The sequence below is a fragment of the Ursus maritimus genome, unplaced genomic scaffold, assembly GCF_017311325.1.
Source record: "Ursus maritimus isolate PB19 unplaced genomic scaffold, ASM1731132v1 scaffold_33, whole genome shotgun sequence".
Lineage (NCBI taxonomy): Eukaryota > Metazoa > Chordata > Mammalia > Carnivora > Ursidae > Ursus > Ursus maritimus.
Window position 1 is genome coordinate 8,559,380 of NW_024425897.1, and position 16,888 is coordinate 8,576,267.

General features: G+C 38.4%; 1 protein-coding gene across 1 annotated transcript; it reads right to left on the bottom strand.

The window, feature by feature from the left end:
- Nucleotides 1–6,198: 6,198 nt before the first annotated feature.
- LOC103659265 (tetratricopeptide repeat protein 28-like) lies at nt 6,199–15,806 on the bottom strand. Its single transcript, XM_008686746.2, has 2 exons — nt 15,601–15,806; nt 6,199–6,515 (listed from the first exon to the last, which is right to left on the bottom strand). Exons 1-2 carry the CDS (start codon nt 15,632–15,634, stop codon nt 6,199–6,201), a joined length of 351 nt encoding a protein of 116 aa, XP_008684968.2. The 5' UTR covers nt 15,635–15,806.
- Between the last annotated feature and the right edge of the window lie 1,082 nt (nt 15,807–16,888).

The window sequence follows — 16,888 nt, forward strand, 5'->3', positions numbered from 1 at the left end:
TATCGCCCCTCCTATTAAGTATCTGAGAGTAACTATATAGAAGAAAAACCTATTGCTTTCTAAGGTAAGTGGATAAAGTGGTTCCAGGCTGCTATCTAACTATTTGGGAAAATATTAAAATGTACTATAGCTGAAGATGTAAAATACAGAAAGATGCAGCTTGTTATTCTTACAGTCACAGCATTCATGGTGGTTAGTTTTTGTTTCAAAAGGCAGTTTCCTATTATTTTATTTCAATATCAAAATAATGCAAAAGGGAAGCCAAGGTACAATTTGAGGTCACAGATACAATGTAAGAATAGGATAATCATAAAAAGTTCATTCTCTGAACTTTTCATACTTAAGAGGAAGAGTGATTCTTTTGGGGAGAGTTCTCAAAGTTCTAACCAGTGCAATAATTAAGAGGGAAAAAAAGAGATATAACATAAGGAAACAAATGCACAAAACTATCATTACTTGCAAAAAATTCCCATTATAAGAAAATTCATAAGAATCAACAAAAAAGGGATGCCTGGGTGGCTCAGTCATTAAGCGTCTGCCTTCAGCTCAGGGCATGATCCCAGGGTCCTGGGATTGAGCCCCGCATCGGGCTCCCTGCACCGCTGGGAGCCTGCTTCTTCCTCTCCCATTCCCCCTGCTTGTGTTCCCTCTCTCACTGGCTGTCTCTCTCTCTCTGTCAAATAAATAAATAAAATCTTAAAAAAAAAAAGAATCAACAAAAAAATTATGAGCTATGAGAGAATTTTCACATGGTCCAAACACACCAAACATGTAAAACAAACACCCTTCCTATATGCCATCAACAGTGTCCCTAAAAGTGTAGATGACTAAGGACCATAAGAAATAAAGTACAAGAACAGATCAGGCTCCTGAATAGAAGACTGACTATTGAAAAGACATCAATTTATCCATAATTAATATGTAAATTCCAACAAAAATACCAATGGAAGAATCTCCAAAATTTGACATGATTTTAAAGTTTATTTGGGGGTAGTCAGGGGAGACAAGGATATCCTAGACATTTTTTTAAAAGAATAATGTTATGAAACTTGTAGCAGATGTAAAAGGCATAATGAAGCAACAATAATTAAAATTGTGCATTAGAACACAAACTGTCCAACAGCTCACTGGGCTGATATCGCAAGGCCCAGGATCAAATCAATATAAAAGAACCAACATCAAAAATAAATACATAAAAAAATAAAATAACCAACATTACAACAGAAAAAAATAGGATGAGTATTAAAGCTCTTTATAAAAGGTATTTTTTAAAAATAGTCAGCCCTGGGGTGCCTGGGTGGCTCAGTTGGTTAAGCATCCAACTCTTGATTTCGGCTCAGGTCATGATCTCAGGGTCATGAGATTGAGCCCTGCATGGGGCTCTGCACTCAGTGTGGAGTCTGCTTGAGATTCTCTCTCTCCCTTTTCCTCTGCCCCTCCCCCCCACCTCTCTCTCTCTCTAACAAATAAATACATCTTAAAAAAACAATAGAGTAGGGGCGCCTGGGTGGCACAGTCGTTAACGTCTGCCTTCAGCTCAGGGCATGATCCCGGCGTTATGGGATCGAGCCCCACATCAGGCTCCTCCGCTATGAGCCTGCTTCTTCCTCTCTCACTCCCCCTGTTTGTGTTCCCTCTCTCGCTGGCTGTCTCTATCTCTGTTAAATAAAAAAATAAAATCTTTAAAAAAAAAAAAAGAAATGCAAAGTAAACAATAAGATATCACTTTTTTTTTTACTTATCAATTTTACTTTTTATTTTATTTATTACTTAGTAATGCCTAGTGTTGGCCAGTGCAGGCAAATGGAACATCTGATACATTGCTGGTAGGACTAAAAACAGACACAGCCTTTCTGAGAGCTATTTAGCAGTAAGTAACAGAAGCCTTAATATGTTTTTTCCAAGCAAGCCCACTTTTAATAATTTAGCCAAAGGAAATGATGGGAGATATGTTCAAATATTTATTTACAAAGATGTTTTTCCAGATATTATAATACCAAAACATTTTGAAACAAACTAAACGTATTACAGTAGGGGTATAGATGAAATAATTTGGGATCAAACCATAAGACTTTCAGTAGAACATCTAATGAAATACAGAAATGTGTAAAAATTAAGTGAAAAAATATTAATGAAAAAAGAAGTTATAAAAAGTATCACAATAGTATTTCAATTTTTGTTTGGATAGGTCTAAACAACCATTACGTACATACATGACCAAAAGATACCTAAAATATTAAAAGAATAGTAGGCTTATGGTTGGTTATTTTAATGAATTTTTTATATAATTGGATAAAATAAATACTACCTTTAAATAAAAACTAAGTCTGTGACCATAATGAATTAATTGGGAGGAAATAGTCCCTGATCTTTGCTAACAGTGAACTAACTCATCCCTCATGAATGATATAAGGGATCACATGACTGATACGCTAACCAGATTTTAGAAGGCTGCATGCCAATTTCTACATCTCACTCAGGAGCCAACTTGAGTTCCACCTGTTTCACAAAGCTCCCACAATTCTATACCAGTCTCTCTCTCTCTTCTGGAATTTGAGCATCTTGGTAATGATTAAAGAGAATGTTCGTTATTCATTGCTCAAGCACTGTTTTGATATTTTTGTTATATTAAAGTTCTGTCTCAAAGAGAACATAAGCCCCTCAAGGAGAGTGACCCACACCCACTGCCTAGGCCCCGAACCCTCAGCGCTATACACGTTAGGTGCTTTACAGGCAGACGTCACAGTTAACTGAATTACATCACAGAAGACTGGCCAACTAAAACTTTGAAACTGAATGAAATACATATCATTGCAATAGTTCTCGTTAGGCATTTTATATGTTCCTTTAAGTTCTGGACCAGTATTAACTCTAGTCTTAACAACTACTGGCTGGTTTCAGGGATGTGGGAATAAAGATTTCCAGCAAAATGCAGATAGACAAGCAGCAGCACTAAAATAGAACCTTAAAAATTAAGAGAAAAAGTAAGAAAATAACATTAAATTCTCAAGAAAATGAACAGTACCCTAGGATTCCAGAGGCAAATACAACAGAAGAAACACAGTGAGTGAAAGGAGAAATTCTACACAGGTCAGTCTAGAAATCAGATAAATGTGTCAACACAGGGCAGGAGCAGGGGCTAGAACATCCCGAAAGAAGTCTTCTGTGGTAGCCAACCTATGGCTAACCGGCTACCAGAATGGGCAACAGTGAAAGTGGAACAGCCATAAGAGGATTGTAAAAATTATTCAAGTTTTGATAATGAGAAACTTTGAAGAGAAAATTAAGGAAAAAAAAAAAAGAAAATTAATAGGATTTTCAACTTGGGAAAGGAGGGACCACAGGCCATTAATTGTGGTAGCTGAACATTCTCTATCTAGTCCCAGAGGGGTAAAAATCAGTCTTACTTATATAAGGAGGGTTTCCCAATAGGCAGGCTTGTGAACTACCGTAGTAGTGGTTAAGTAGACGCCAACAGAGGGAGAGACAGGGTGTCTGTGGCAGGAGGAAATTCCAAGAAGGGAAGATTTGGGGAGGGAACTGGTTCCAATATTATCTCAAGGTCCCTTCCATCCTTATAACCAACGATTTCTTAGCAACTTACTGTACAGCAAAGGTTTATAAAATCCAGAAAACACAGGCTAAAGAAAATTACACTATCAAGAATAGGGAAGGCAGAAAATTTTCACTTCTCTTTTTTAATACCTATGATGATCCTATGTCCTAATTACAAGTCTTTCTACCACATGAAGTAATTGGGCTAATAAATATGCATCCCAAAGGTCAGGAAAATAGATATAAATGCAGCTCTTGAAATATTTATAGCCATCTGAGCCCTCACTAAATAGCCCTATCTAGACAACTATGCTGTTTTAGTTCTTAAACCTGGCTCTCACTAAAAGGCATCAGTATATCTGTGTCCAAGTCCAACTCTTATCCTTCTCTTAACATCAAGAAGTCAGATCATCTGGCTTATAAGAATTGTTTGTAAATTAAGAGTAAATAGGCAAAGAGAAAAGTATTTAGGTAACTCTTTTGAAAATAAGGTCCCCTAAAGTCGATCTCCCTTGAATGATGTATTTGGCAGCTCTCAAAGGCTTTTTTCTGACACCCATGGATAAGAAAGACTTTATGTCTTTCCCCGTCCCAAGGGGCGATTCCAGCACACCATTAAAACAAAGGTTTTTTCTTCCCCAATTCCTTCCTAGTGACTGACCATGTTCTACTAGAGACTAGAGACTCACAGATGGTAGGTCGTTTAAATAATAAAATTAATCTCTATAATGTCCACGGTGAAATTCTAAGATGTAACTAAATATATCTCCCAATACATAAGATTGATTCATAAATCTGCTATTGCTTCTATTACCCTTCTCTTTCTTGTTAATAATATTATATTAGAAGCTACCATTGAGTTCCAAGTACCATTCTAGGCACATATGTATTATTTATAATTCTATCACAATTGTGTATGGAATAAATACAATCACTATTTTCTAAGTAAGAAAACAGAGGCAAAGAAGAGCTAAGTAATAATTTCCCTAAGATCCCAGAGCCAGAAAGTACTATAGCAGGGATTCCAATCTGGATCTTTTTCACCCCAAACTCCACCCTCTCTCCACTTTGCAAGCACTTTCTCATCAGGCTACAGCTATTGGATATCAATTCTCTGAGAACATTCCATTCCATTTTCTCTAATAAAGATAGGATGATATTCTTTATCATTATAATTCAGGTCTCTCAATCAGACTTAATATGCTTCTACCACCTGAGTTAAAAATCCACCAAAGAATATAACATGAAGAGTTTGCAATAATAATACCCCATCTCAAATAAAGCAAATGTGTGCTTCTTTAATTTAATGGATATATCATGAAGATATAATTTTTTGTTAATTTTACATGGGTCTCCTCCTTTCATATTTGAATAGAATAAGAGCCATGCATCTGAGCAATGCAAACTGTTAGATCCTGAGGTCAGGGACCAAGCTTATTCAATTCTATAGCCCCACGGTCTATACATGGTAGATGTTCAACACCTGATCGTTGATTAGAGATAGAGGCAATGATTATAACTTCTAAAAGCAACATTTTAGGGTACCTAAAACATTTTGAACAGCAAAAAAGACTCCATGTTTCAAAAAAAAATCTTTTTGTTCTACAGGTAAACTTCCTACCTCTCGATCCTTGAGTTTCATGGCGAGCACCAACTGATGCCTGTGGTTAGTGAGAGCCTCCCGATAATTTCCTTTGGAGAAGAATGCAGAGCCCAGATTCCCATCTCCTGTCTGGTCACCTGAGTTGGATTTTAAAAAAAGATAAAATTTCTCTAAGTTATAGTGTTATTTATAATTTATAATGCCCATCTTATTTTAAGAACCACAGCTTTATTAGCTAAGATTTCATTTGCCTTCTTTTAGAAAAGTATTTTCTTCTTCTACAAGACTCTGTGTAGTAAGTTATGGTCCAAGCTCTGGACAATAACTTGTTTTAACATAAACTACATCGAGGGACATAGGGATCCCGGAAATGAGAGGTTAAAGACCTTGACACTAACCAGCTGCTATGAGTCACCTCAATGCTCTGCTAACGACCTCTGGTTCTGAACAACCGTCAGCTTGTTGATTCAGTCACTTAACTAAACCCACTACAACATGCTGCTTCTTTACAAGTGCACTGATGATAGATTTACTGTATCTCTTCTCTTACTGCAATGCTGCAAATCACTGAATAATCACTGTAACAACCATCATAATCATAAGCCACACTTCTTTTACAAATGAGGCAATGGTAGCACCGAGAAGTGAGGCAACTTGCAGAACGTCATATGGCTAGTAAGTGGCAGAGCCAGGATTCTAAACTCGGCCATCTGGCTCCACAGGCCACACTCTTAACCACTGCACTGTACTGTTACCTCTGACAAAGTGCTCATGCATTCTAAGCTATGCAAAAATTAAAATTAAGATGAAAGATTCACCCATCAATACTACCATTTGGGATATTAAATCTGTGAGCCCAAATCTCTGAAGAGGGCAATGAATATGTTAAACCACATATCTTGGCCTTTTGGGAGTCTTGGTATCTTGTTATAAGAAAAGCCCTGAAGACCTAAGTACTCTAAAACACAGAACATTCTAGAGACACACTCACTTTTCATTGCATATGTTATTCCCATCCATGTCAGGCTAATCAGCCTTCCTTATTTCCTTTCTGTATTGAAATAAAACACAGAAGCAACCCTACCTAAGGTCTTGGCTACATCCAAGTCCTGCTGCATGTATCCGGTACTCTTCTCTGTGTTTCCAAGAGACCAGTAAGCACTGCTCAGGGCAGAGAAAACAGAACCTCTCAGTTTGAGGCTGCAGGTGCCAATCTTGAGAGCAGCTTCTAAGACAACCACAGAGGCCCCATGATGGCCAGCTGTCAGGAGTTCCTGCCCAACCACAGACACGACCACAAAGGGGCTCTTGTCCAGTTTCATTTTCTGAAGCTGCTGATAAGTGGGCTCGAGGGAGTCTGGGGGAAAAAAAAAGAAGGAAACAAGACAATGTAGGATGATATACAAAACAATCTTTTTTAATATGCTCTAGAAACAAAGGTGTATCATACCTCTTTATGGGCCATATCAAGTACAAACTCTTCAACCTTCAATCTAGCACCACCCCCAGTGTCCACTTATCCGCAGGACTCCATAACCCCAGCCTCAGTCCGGGAGGTAGTCCCCTTCTCCCCACTGCACATGCATAAGCCACACTCACCTTCTCTTCTGGTCTTTCTTTGAATATGACACGCCACTTTCCCTGAACAGTTCTCCCTCCGCCATCCTGCTGTCTTCTCAAAATCTTATAAACACACCCCTCAAGTTCAGACTCCACTGTACGGTATCCTCAGGCCCTCCCGCCCATCTGACTCTTTGTATCTAAACCTCGGTGCATTTTTATAGTAGGTATTGCCGTTTGACCCTTAACTATTTTAGAATTGTTCCATGTGTGTTCATTTTTAAGACATTTCCCCAGCTAAATGCGAAGACTGCTGCAGAGTGTTGAATGCTTTACAATAATTCCATAGCAATTGGCACGATGTGGGCACTAAATTGAAAACTTAGTGGCCGTTGCCACACAGGTGATAGTTCCTAACACATCTGGCGTTCAAAAGATGTTTGTGCAATCTGAATCTGAATGACTGATTAATAAAACTCCATCTACCTTTTCCCCAGAAGATGCAATAAAAGAAGCTCTCCCAACAAAATCCCCATCGTCCTCACTGCAACCCAGCGTCCACTGCTGCTTCTAAGACCAATATGACCAAATAAAAAAGTATTATCAGTTTTTGTTGGGGTGACAAATGAAACCATAAAAGAAAAAAATCATCTGAATTTACTAAGGCAAGACAGGAGACAAAATTAATGTTGATCTCATTTTATTTTCATGTGTGTCTGGAAAGAACACAGATTGGGGGTTAGAAAGCCACAGAGATTCTTTCCACCTGAAGCTAGGTTTGAATGTGGATGACCCCTAAGTGCTTTCTCCCCCTTCTCCCATTTTTTTAAAGACAATTGCAGAGCCAATGACAATGATGGGGTGTTTACAACACATTTGTTAGCTTACCTGAAAAACTATTTCACATTAGTTGTTCCACTGTGCATATGTATAAAAAAAAAAAACTATTAAAAGGCTGGTCTCTTTAAATCTTGAATATCTCAGCCAACGGTACTGCATTAAAATGTAATTTTTACAATTTATGACTTTGAATTTCAACTCTACACTGAGGAGCTCTCGTCTGAATCAACATTACCACAGAAACCTCAAAACCTACTGATGCCTAAAGCATTTTTCCCCTTCAATCAGATCACTAAACAGAGAACAAAGAACATTTTTACACCTGTCAAGATGCAAGGGTGCGTAGTACCAATAAACACTAGCTAACCAATAGGGTTAAATACAGGCACAAGAACCCAGGAATTACTAGAATAGAAAAGAACAGTACCATACTGAAATCAATGTGAGCAGAATTTGGTGGTACCCGCTGATGGGTTTGGCAGCCAATGATGATCCTATTAGCATCCCACCAGCCAATTAGCAGAAGCAAAAATAACAGAATTTTAGAGCTGAAAAGACCTTGAAAATACCCATTTTAGCAATGATGCATCTAAGTATTGAAGTGATTCACCCAAGGTCAGACAGCTTGGGACAGAGCCAAGACAAGAACCCACTGCAAGGCGCTCAGGCCAGGCTCTCTGCTGCCATACCAGGCAAAATTCTTAGTTGTTGACAAAAGAAACCAATCTTGGCTGGTTGTAAGAAATGCACTGAGGAGCTACTGCCAAGGGCGAAAAAGCAGGCCTCCAGACCCACAGTCAAAATCATGCCACAAAAGCTCCGTAGTGAAAGCAACAACCGTCGCAGCGAAACACAGGACATCACAGCTTCCAATGCTGCCTCCAGCACCACCGAAGGCCACCTTTAGAATAGAGATATCCCGACTGCCAACCAACACCAGCAGAACAAATTCTGTGCTAGCTTTTCTTCTTTGAGCCTGTAGCTCCTGACTCAAAGGTGGATCCTAGCTGCAAAGGAGGATGGGAACACTAGGACCTGATGATTTCAGTTTCGACAGTGGAAGGCAGGAGGCAGAAGTAGAACATGGGGGGGGGGGGGCCGGGGGGGCGCGGCCCCCCCCCAGGGGGGGGTGAGCCAGTCAGGCCATTGACTGTTGGCCTTGGCGGTCGGCATTCTTGCACGCGGAGTGTCAGGAGCCCAACTGCTGCATCCAGGCACCTGGCATGAAGCTGGCAGCTGGCCAGAGAGCCCAAAATGACTAACAGCCAACAAAGATACCATGCTTCAGCTGGTGATTTTTTTTAACCATAGCAACCACAGCCAAGTTCAAAAAAGGAGGCTTCTCATTGAACCTCTAAAATTACATAATGTTAGAAAGAAGAGAGAACATCGCCACAATCAGAGGACTGAGGGAAGTACCTGGAAGATGACCCCTAAAAAAAAAAGAGAGAGAGAAAAAGAAAGAAATCTTCAATCGTACCAATTTTCACTAAATAACAATGAAGTTGAAGGAACACGGTAAAAGAACAAATTTCCATTTGCAGTATAAAGAGACTATAAATACATTAACAGATAAATTAAATGCAAGCTCATATACATGTTATAAGAGTTTGGAAAAGGGAGTGACTGTTAAGGGTAATCAGAAAGCTTCATGGAAACATAACTTGATTTCTTGAAGAAAGGGTAGGTAGGACTTAGACAAGTCTTTGTTTTTTTTCTGAGAGTAGAGAGTATTTTAGGCAGAAGTTTTGTCCTAAACAAAGGTGCCAGAAGAAGAGAGGTACATGGGATGATAGACAATGAAGAACAGGCCAGCTTGAAGGGACCAGAGAATATTATAAGAAAGGAAGCAGATGTGGAATAATGGACAAAATATTTAGCTAAGGATAAAAAGACTTGGATTTCAAAGCCGCACACCTTCATTCTCCTCACTTGGTCAGATGTATAGATTGTGATTCTGGTGATGGTTACATAAATCTATAAATGTTATAGATATGCATGTGTCTGCATATACTTGCGTACATGCATGCATCAGCACACGCATACGTACACATGTACATACATGTGTGTACCTCTATGTGACATATATGTGCACTGATATGTACACAAAAGTCCATTTCACTTTTGTAAATTTGAATTTTAAATGTCAAAATTCTCTGCTTTGGGCTGTAATTATGTCTCTTTGGCCCACGCTCATTAGTCGGAGGCGCCGGTTAGCAGGTATCCGTGCTTTTGATAAATAAAAGCGGTAGGATATAGGCGAGATTAGGTATCTCTGAGATTCTTTCCAAATCTACTATTCTACTACTCTAATCCCTGTTCTAGAGTAAACTTGGACTACTAGCAAAGGGACTAATTTTGTGATTTTATCAGGCTAGGCAAAACAGATTATCAGCCTGTAGCTGTTAAGATGCTTTTCCTTCTAGAAACTATGCATGATATATGAAGTAGCCAATGTTAAACCAACTCCGTGAGAATGTGGAGGGCCTCTGCAACATTCACTGAATACCACTTACATGCTTTCAAAGTGTGTAGGCTTTAAGAATTTAAGATGAACAAAGTCACATTTCCTGACATTTGAAGAGCTTGTAGGAATGTAGCAGACTATTAATAAACAATCTCGGGGCGTCTGGGTGGCACAGCGGTTAAGCGTCTGCCTTCAGCTCAGGGCGTGATCCCAGCGTTATGGGATCGAGCCCCACATCCGGCTCCTCCGCTATGAGCCTGCCTCTTCCTCTCCCACTCCCCCTGCTTGTGTTCCCTCTCTCGCTGGCTATCTCTATCTCTGTCGAATAAATAAATAAAATCTTTTAAAAAAAAATAAAATAAACAATCTCACTCAGCTAAGAGATATACTATATTTTATCAGTTCTGAGATACACATTTATTCGCATATTAACATCCCTGGATTTGGGATTTAATATCTCTGAACACGATGGTGCCTCACAGTGATGTGTCACTTCTATGTCTGAATGGGTCCAACAGAACTCTTTCAGTTTATATAAAATAAAAAGTTAAAGGACAAGAAAGAACTGTGTCATCATTTAGACATCAGCACTTTAGCATTATATAATAATGATATAACTCTCAATTCAGCATTCTTAGCATTGGCAGGATATGCTACAGGCCCCCAAAGGAGCAAAGTGCTAACTCCACACACAGAGGTCTGGGAATGCCTTCCAGAGGAAGTGACATTTAAATAGAAATTGAAGATATAAAAAACCAGCATTTTCCAGGAACTGCAGGTTGTTTTAGTTGGAGATGAGAATGAAAGTGAGGAAAGATCTCTTATACTAGGAGGCTGGCCTCTATCCTGTAAACAGTGGAGGAAATAGAATTATGAATAAGAGAATGACCAATCAGACTTACATTTTAGAAAGCTCGTACTGGGAGGAAAACAAAGCATGGACCGGTTTAGGAGAGATAAAAGCCAGGAGAACCAGTTAAAAGCAAAGCCCTGAATTTTCAATGACGAAACAAAAGGAGAACAAAGGATAAATTTCAGACACAGAATTAAAAAATGTATAGAATTTGAGGAATAAATGCACTTAACAGACACAATGCCTTATTCCAAAGGAATAATACTCTACTGTCTCCTGTGGATCACGTTTGAGGTAATTAACATTTTCACAGATTTCAGTTTGTCTATGGCACTATGAAGACCTGGACTCTTCCAGTACCCTTATAACATTTCCATACATACATGATTTAAAAAGTTTCAATTTTCCTAAAAACCTGGTGATACCACTACCAATTATGCTTGGATACAGCACTAAAATATAGTACTGCACTGCAAATCCAGGAGCCTGACAGAAACAGTTCTGAAATGAATCTCCAACACAGTGATCCAAAGAGAGAACAGCAATTAACGAAAGGTAACAAAGTAAGCAAAGCATTATGAGGGTAAAGTACTCCCCCCCAAAAAAATTTAGAGTTGAGGTTCATAACATTCTCTTAATTTTAATGTTCACCTTTTCTTAGGGTGATTCCTTAAAGAGACAACTAAATTAAAAACCACTTAGCTTGTCACAAAAGGACAACTATTGTATGATTCCACTTATACGAGGTACCTAGGGTGGTTAAATTCACAGAGATAGAAAATAGCATGGTAGCTGCCATAAGCCAGGGGAGGGGGAATGGGGAGTTATTATTTAATGGGGACAGAGTATCAATTTGGGAAGATGAGAAAGTTCTGGAGATGGATGGTGGTGATGGTTGCACAACACTGTAGATGGACATAATGCCACTGAATTGTATAATTAAGAATGGTTAAAATGGTCAATTTTATGTTACCCATATTTTACCACAATTAGAAAACTTTTGGTTTATACAAAAAGTAAAACTTAACCCTCCTCAAAAAAAAAAAAAAAGAAAGAAAGAAAAGAAAAGTGAAACAACTGACATGTTTAGCACTTTGTCTAAGCCACTTCACATTTCCCCAGTTTTGTCTGTATATCGTCCCAAAAGGATTCAAAGGCCTTCCATAGAAATAAAGGTAGAAAATACAGAAGTCAGAACGAGTAGAAAGCAAGGATAAGACAAAAAAAACACAAACACCTCAGCATGTAGGCAGGCAGTCTGTAAGCCCACCCCCCCCTTGCCTAAAGGTGGCCAGGACATTTCAGGCTCTACACTTTACATAGAGGACAAAGCAAAAGGATAAAGATCACTTCTAAAATTCCCAGACCATTTAAATAAAAATACAGCAACCCTCGGGAGAAATGCAGCTTTTCCTGGCACTGGGGTCTGAGCCAAAGTTCTCCAGTGCGCACTCAGCAAGAGGACCGCGGGCGCGGTGCCGCGTTCATCCACACCCTCGCCACCGTGCCTGTCCTAAATACAAGAGCGGGACTGACTCGGCTGCTGCGCGCTCCTCCGTGACAAGTGCATCACACCGAAGGCAAGGCGGCCTGCAAGGGCCAGCTTATACCTTCTAGCGGAGGATTCTCCAAACAAGACTAGGAGGTATATATTGTCATTTTCCTCAGGTAGGGACTGAGGTGTAGAGAAAGGAAGCAACCTTGCTCAGTCGATGCAACAGCAAATGGCAGCACTGCGATTCGATTCTAATCTTCTTGTAAGAGAACATTTCAGAAACAGGCCTCCTGTGAAGTGACTGCCACCTAAAAGAAAATCTAAGGGAAAGAATTCTCCGAGGGTGGGTGGCAATTAGGCAAATAAAAGGTGAGTCCCAACTTGACCCTGAGAGAAAAGCTTATACATTCCACAGCCATTTTCCACCAGCACTCCACAAAATTAGCTTCCCTGGATCCTCTGGAGCTGGTAGAAATACCACGACAGGTGATAGCCCATAAATGTAATAGTCTTTAGATTACCGAATTAACGGGAGGAGAGAAAATATACACAAGAGAACACTCAGCAAGAAGCAGCCCTGGCGTCTTTAGAGGAACAAATAAAGGTAAACTCAATCTCACTTTGTAATTATATTATTGAATTTGGTTGGCAGTAGCACTATGCTCTACCATGCAAATTTGCATAAACATTTATAAGATACAATGAGCTGAAATTGCTGAAAGGCTACCTGAAAAGGAGAAACGGAAAACAGGACAAGGATAACGTGAGAGGTCAGGAAAAAGCGTATCATTTTATATTTAAACTTATTTTTATATTTTCATTAACGATTTAAGGAAATACAGTATCTATAAGGGTGTAAATATATCTACAGGAGAAGTAGTTTAACTGCTATCTTGGTTGGTGAACATGAGTGAAACCATAAAGTAATGATTACACAAAGTAAAAGAGACTTAATTCAGTTAGCAGTATAAGTAACAATATAAAAAAAAAACGAGTAAAAAAAATCAGTAAGTTTCAATATGGATAAATATGACATATTTATTTGGGAACAAGGACATGTTGATGTGGATTGGTCCTACCTTTAAAAAAAAAACGAAATCTTGAAACTTCCCCAAAAGGCCAAACCACAGGGATGCTGTGCAGATCACTGGAGCTTTGTTTCCTTATAGAAGCACCTGGACTAGGGAGCTTCCTCTGTTGCATTTAAGAATTACAGAACAAAAACAACTGATACAACAACAGGTCAAACCTCCGTGTACAGTGACCCAAACCGCACCGCTACACAACAGCACGAACTTAGAGAGCTGCGTGAGGCTAAAATAAACAGTGGGTAAAAAATGGGCCGCAATGATGACAGATTTTGAGAATTACAACCATATGACAAAAAGAGAGGTCATTAAGATGTGAGATGATGCCCAGAACAACACCGTGCAAAGCAACAGCCTCTATAAAATGTTGATAAAAGAAACCCACCTGGAATAGACACAGTGGTAAAAGCAATGCTAAAAATAGATGAGATAAATCAAATTGCCTTAAGGCAAGAGGAGAAAATATTGAAGTGCTCCAGGCACCTGTAAGATGCAGCTTTCTCCAGGGTCAGCCTTAGGTCACTCAGCATAAGATGGGAGAGAACATGGCACAGAAAACCCTAAGGGGGACGGCAGCACTGAGCGATTTCTCACAGTGCAGGGAAGATTTCCTTACATTTATCCAAACAAATTGCTTCAAAGGCAAAACGGTAAGTATGATTCTGCTGATCTCAACACATTCACTCCAGCATTCTAAGGCAGCAGCAGAAACACCTCAGAATAAAGAAGTGATATCTTCATGAACTAAATTAAAAAATGTTCCATGTAAATTACTTGCAGAAGGGTATAAGGAGAGAATGAGAAAATGCCAGAAAATGGCAAGGAGAGACAGATTGATTTTTTTTGTTGTTGTCCACTTCCCCCCACAAGCCCTGGAGCTCCAAAGCGCATCTGCTCTAAGTCAGAGTTTATTAACAGCAGGTCCCCCAGTGGGAGAAGCCATTAGGTTCCTACAAGCAAAGAGTCAGCTTTGTATGGGGTTATAAAATCACATGAGGAGAGATTTCCTTATCGCTTTTTTTCTAAAACATGCAACCTTCCACTTCCAGGAAGACATTTTTTTATAGCTATGAATCACCCAGAGACTATATGAATCCCATTTAGTTCATCAAACTTTTATTTAGCATTTATTTTGAGCCAAGTACTGTATTAGCCGATATATTAAAATATTTTCACAAAACAAAAAATATTTCACAAATATTTTCAAAAGTAGATAAAATGTCTAATGACACTGCCATCAAAATTTTTAGATTCATTCAAAAACATACCATTTCGGAGATAAAACAGAGTTCTGACTGACATAATCTAATTAATATGGAACATTATTAGCTGTCTACTATTTGACGTCAATCTGCCTTAGTGTCTCCATCACTGCAAAAATGGTAACTGGTGCATCCTTTCAGCCCAATCTGTCTAAGGGCTACTGCAAAAATCAATGTTCCTCAAAGTGAAGCCAATCGGTTTTGGGCTTTAGAACTCCTCCAACCTCCAGTACTATTTTCAATCCATTGTTCTTCCAGAATACCAATGGGTATAAAACAGAAGTAACAACAGGAGAAAACCATGTAAACCAGTGTCTGTCTTTTCTCTTTCCTTTTAATTCAACATAATCTTTTCATGTTCCTCTGAAAAATGTTAGACACAGCCTACAGTTAGATCCATATTTCCTTTTCTGAAATACTAGAATGTCTAGTATCTTCTCTTACTTGATTATTTCTAGATGGCATATTGGTCCCACTGAGTAAATCAATTTACTTCTAGAGGTGTTGTGATTTAGAGGTACAGAATCTTAGAGCTATTAAAAAAAAAAGTATTCTTTAGATAACCCTGAAATCCATTCTTTAGAAAACCCTGAAAGCAGAAGTTAATTCATTCACACACAGTCATATAGTTATTGAAAAATTAAAAAAATATAATCCAGGTCCATAAGCTTCTGGGCCAGTGGCCTTACCACCATCCCATTCCACCTCATTAACATCAGCTATGGACAGTGATTCTTGATCTTCCTTTGTGCAAAATATTCAATCTTGGCAAATTTGATAACCTATCAGTTTTCAGTGCCTGAGTCCAAAGTCTTCAAAGGCTAAGAAATGTCCTACTTTAAATTGCTGTCAGACCAAATACTTTCATCATATTTACCTCTCATGGGAGATTTCATGGCAGCTTCTACCATCCCCACCAGAAGCTGGAGACTCTTGGGGTCCTGAGCCAGTCCAGAGGCAAAGGCTGCCAGGGCATCGGCATGACGTCCGAGGTACTGGAGGGCAACACCCTGTCGGAAGTATGCCTGGAAATAAAGAAAAGATACTGCGTGTTTTACTTATACACTATGCTCCAAGAAGGCTGATGGTGATTCTTTATTACAACAACTGGTCAGCAGGTCTAAGATGGAGATTGTCTTGGTTCAAAAACCTAGTAAACAGTCTGAAATCAATTCTGATTTATTCCAACATCCTAAAACGTGAGCCTCCTTCTTTCAAGGAAATTATATTTAAAACTTTCACTCTTCTCACTTCTAGAACATTTATTAACTCTACAACATTCTTTGGCATTACAAATTGCTTTTTTTGGATGTTTTTTAAAATATTTTTTATCCTACCTTTAACCACACAAGCTCCTCAAAGACGGGTGTTTGTAGATTTTTCTATATCTCACCAAAGTATCTGGTACGGTGCAAGATACATGAGAGACACTCAAATTCCACTTACTTCAAATTTTCCCCTTTTATATAATTAAAGGGAAAAATCAATGTGTGATGGTTATTAAGATAATTTTAATAATGAGTAATATAACATGGCTATATTTAATGTGGTGTTTCAGACATAATATTTAAAAGTTGATATCTAAAATATGCATGCTTCGCTTGGAAACAAAATAAGATTATTGTCCTTTGTGTTCTTTAATTGGATTAGTTTAAAAACTAGTATTACAACTCTGATTTTAGAAAACATCTTTCCTTGCAGCTAATTGCAGAAAGGGCCAGAAAATTAATAAAATACTTAAATTTTAGAATAGTCTTAAGATACGCAGTTTGTTTTTAGGCACACAGAGTAAAAAGAAGTAAATGAACAAAATGTTACTAGCATATAACTACTGAAGGACATCGTGCCTGATTAAATGATACACAAAAATGACATTGATACACTCACTGCTTATATGACATCTACTTCTAAAATACCTGGCCTTCTGTTTCACTTAAATAATCTTATTATATGTTTATAACAAACATTTAACTTTTTCAGTCCAATATACTTTGAAATTGTCACAAATTATATTCATGGCATCTAAATGAAGTTTCAAACAACTCCTAAAACTGCCACTCAATAAACTTAATACAAAATTTTATATTTTTATATTATATACACTGAACAAGAGCACTTTTCATGTATACAAAACATATGTACTTACTTATCTTATTTCATTTTTA

Excerpts from the sequence above, each read along its gene's own strand:
- LOC103659265 (XM_008686746.2), bottom strand. The coding sequence starts at position 15,634 with ATGGTAGAAGCTGCCATGAAATCTCCCATGAGAG. Across the intron at positions 6,516-15,600 it reads CATGAAATCTCCCATGAGAG|ACTCCCTCGAGCCCACTTAT; the intron begins GTAAATATGATG and ends TTTTTCCCCCAG.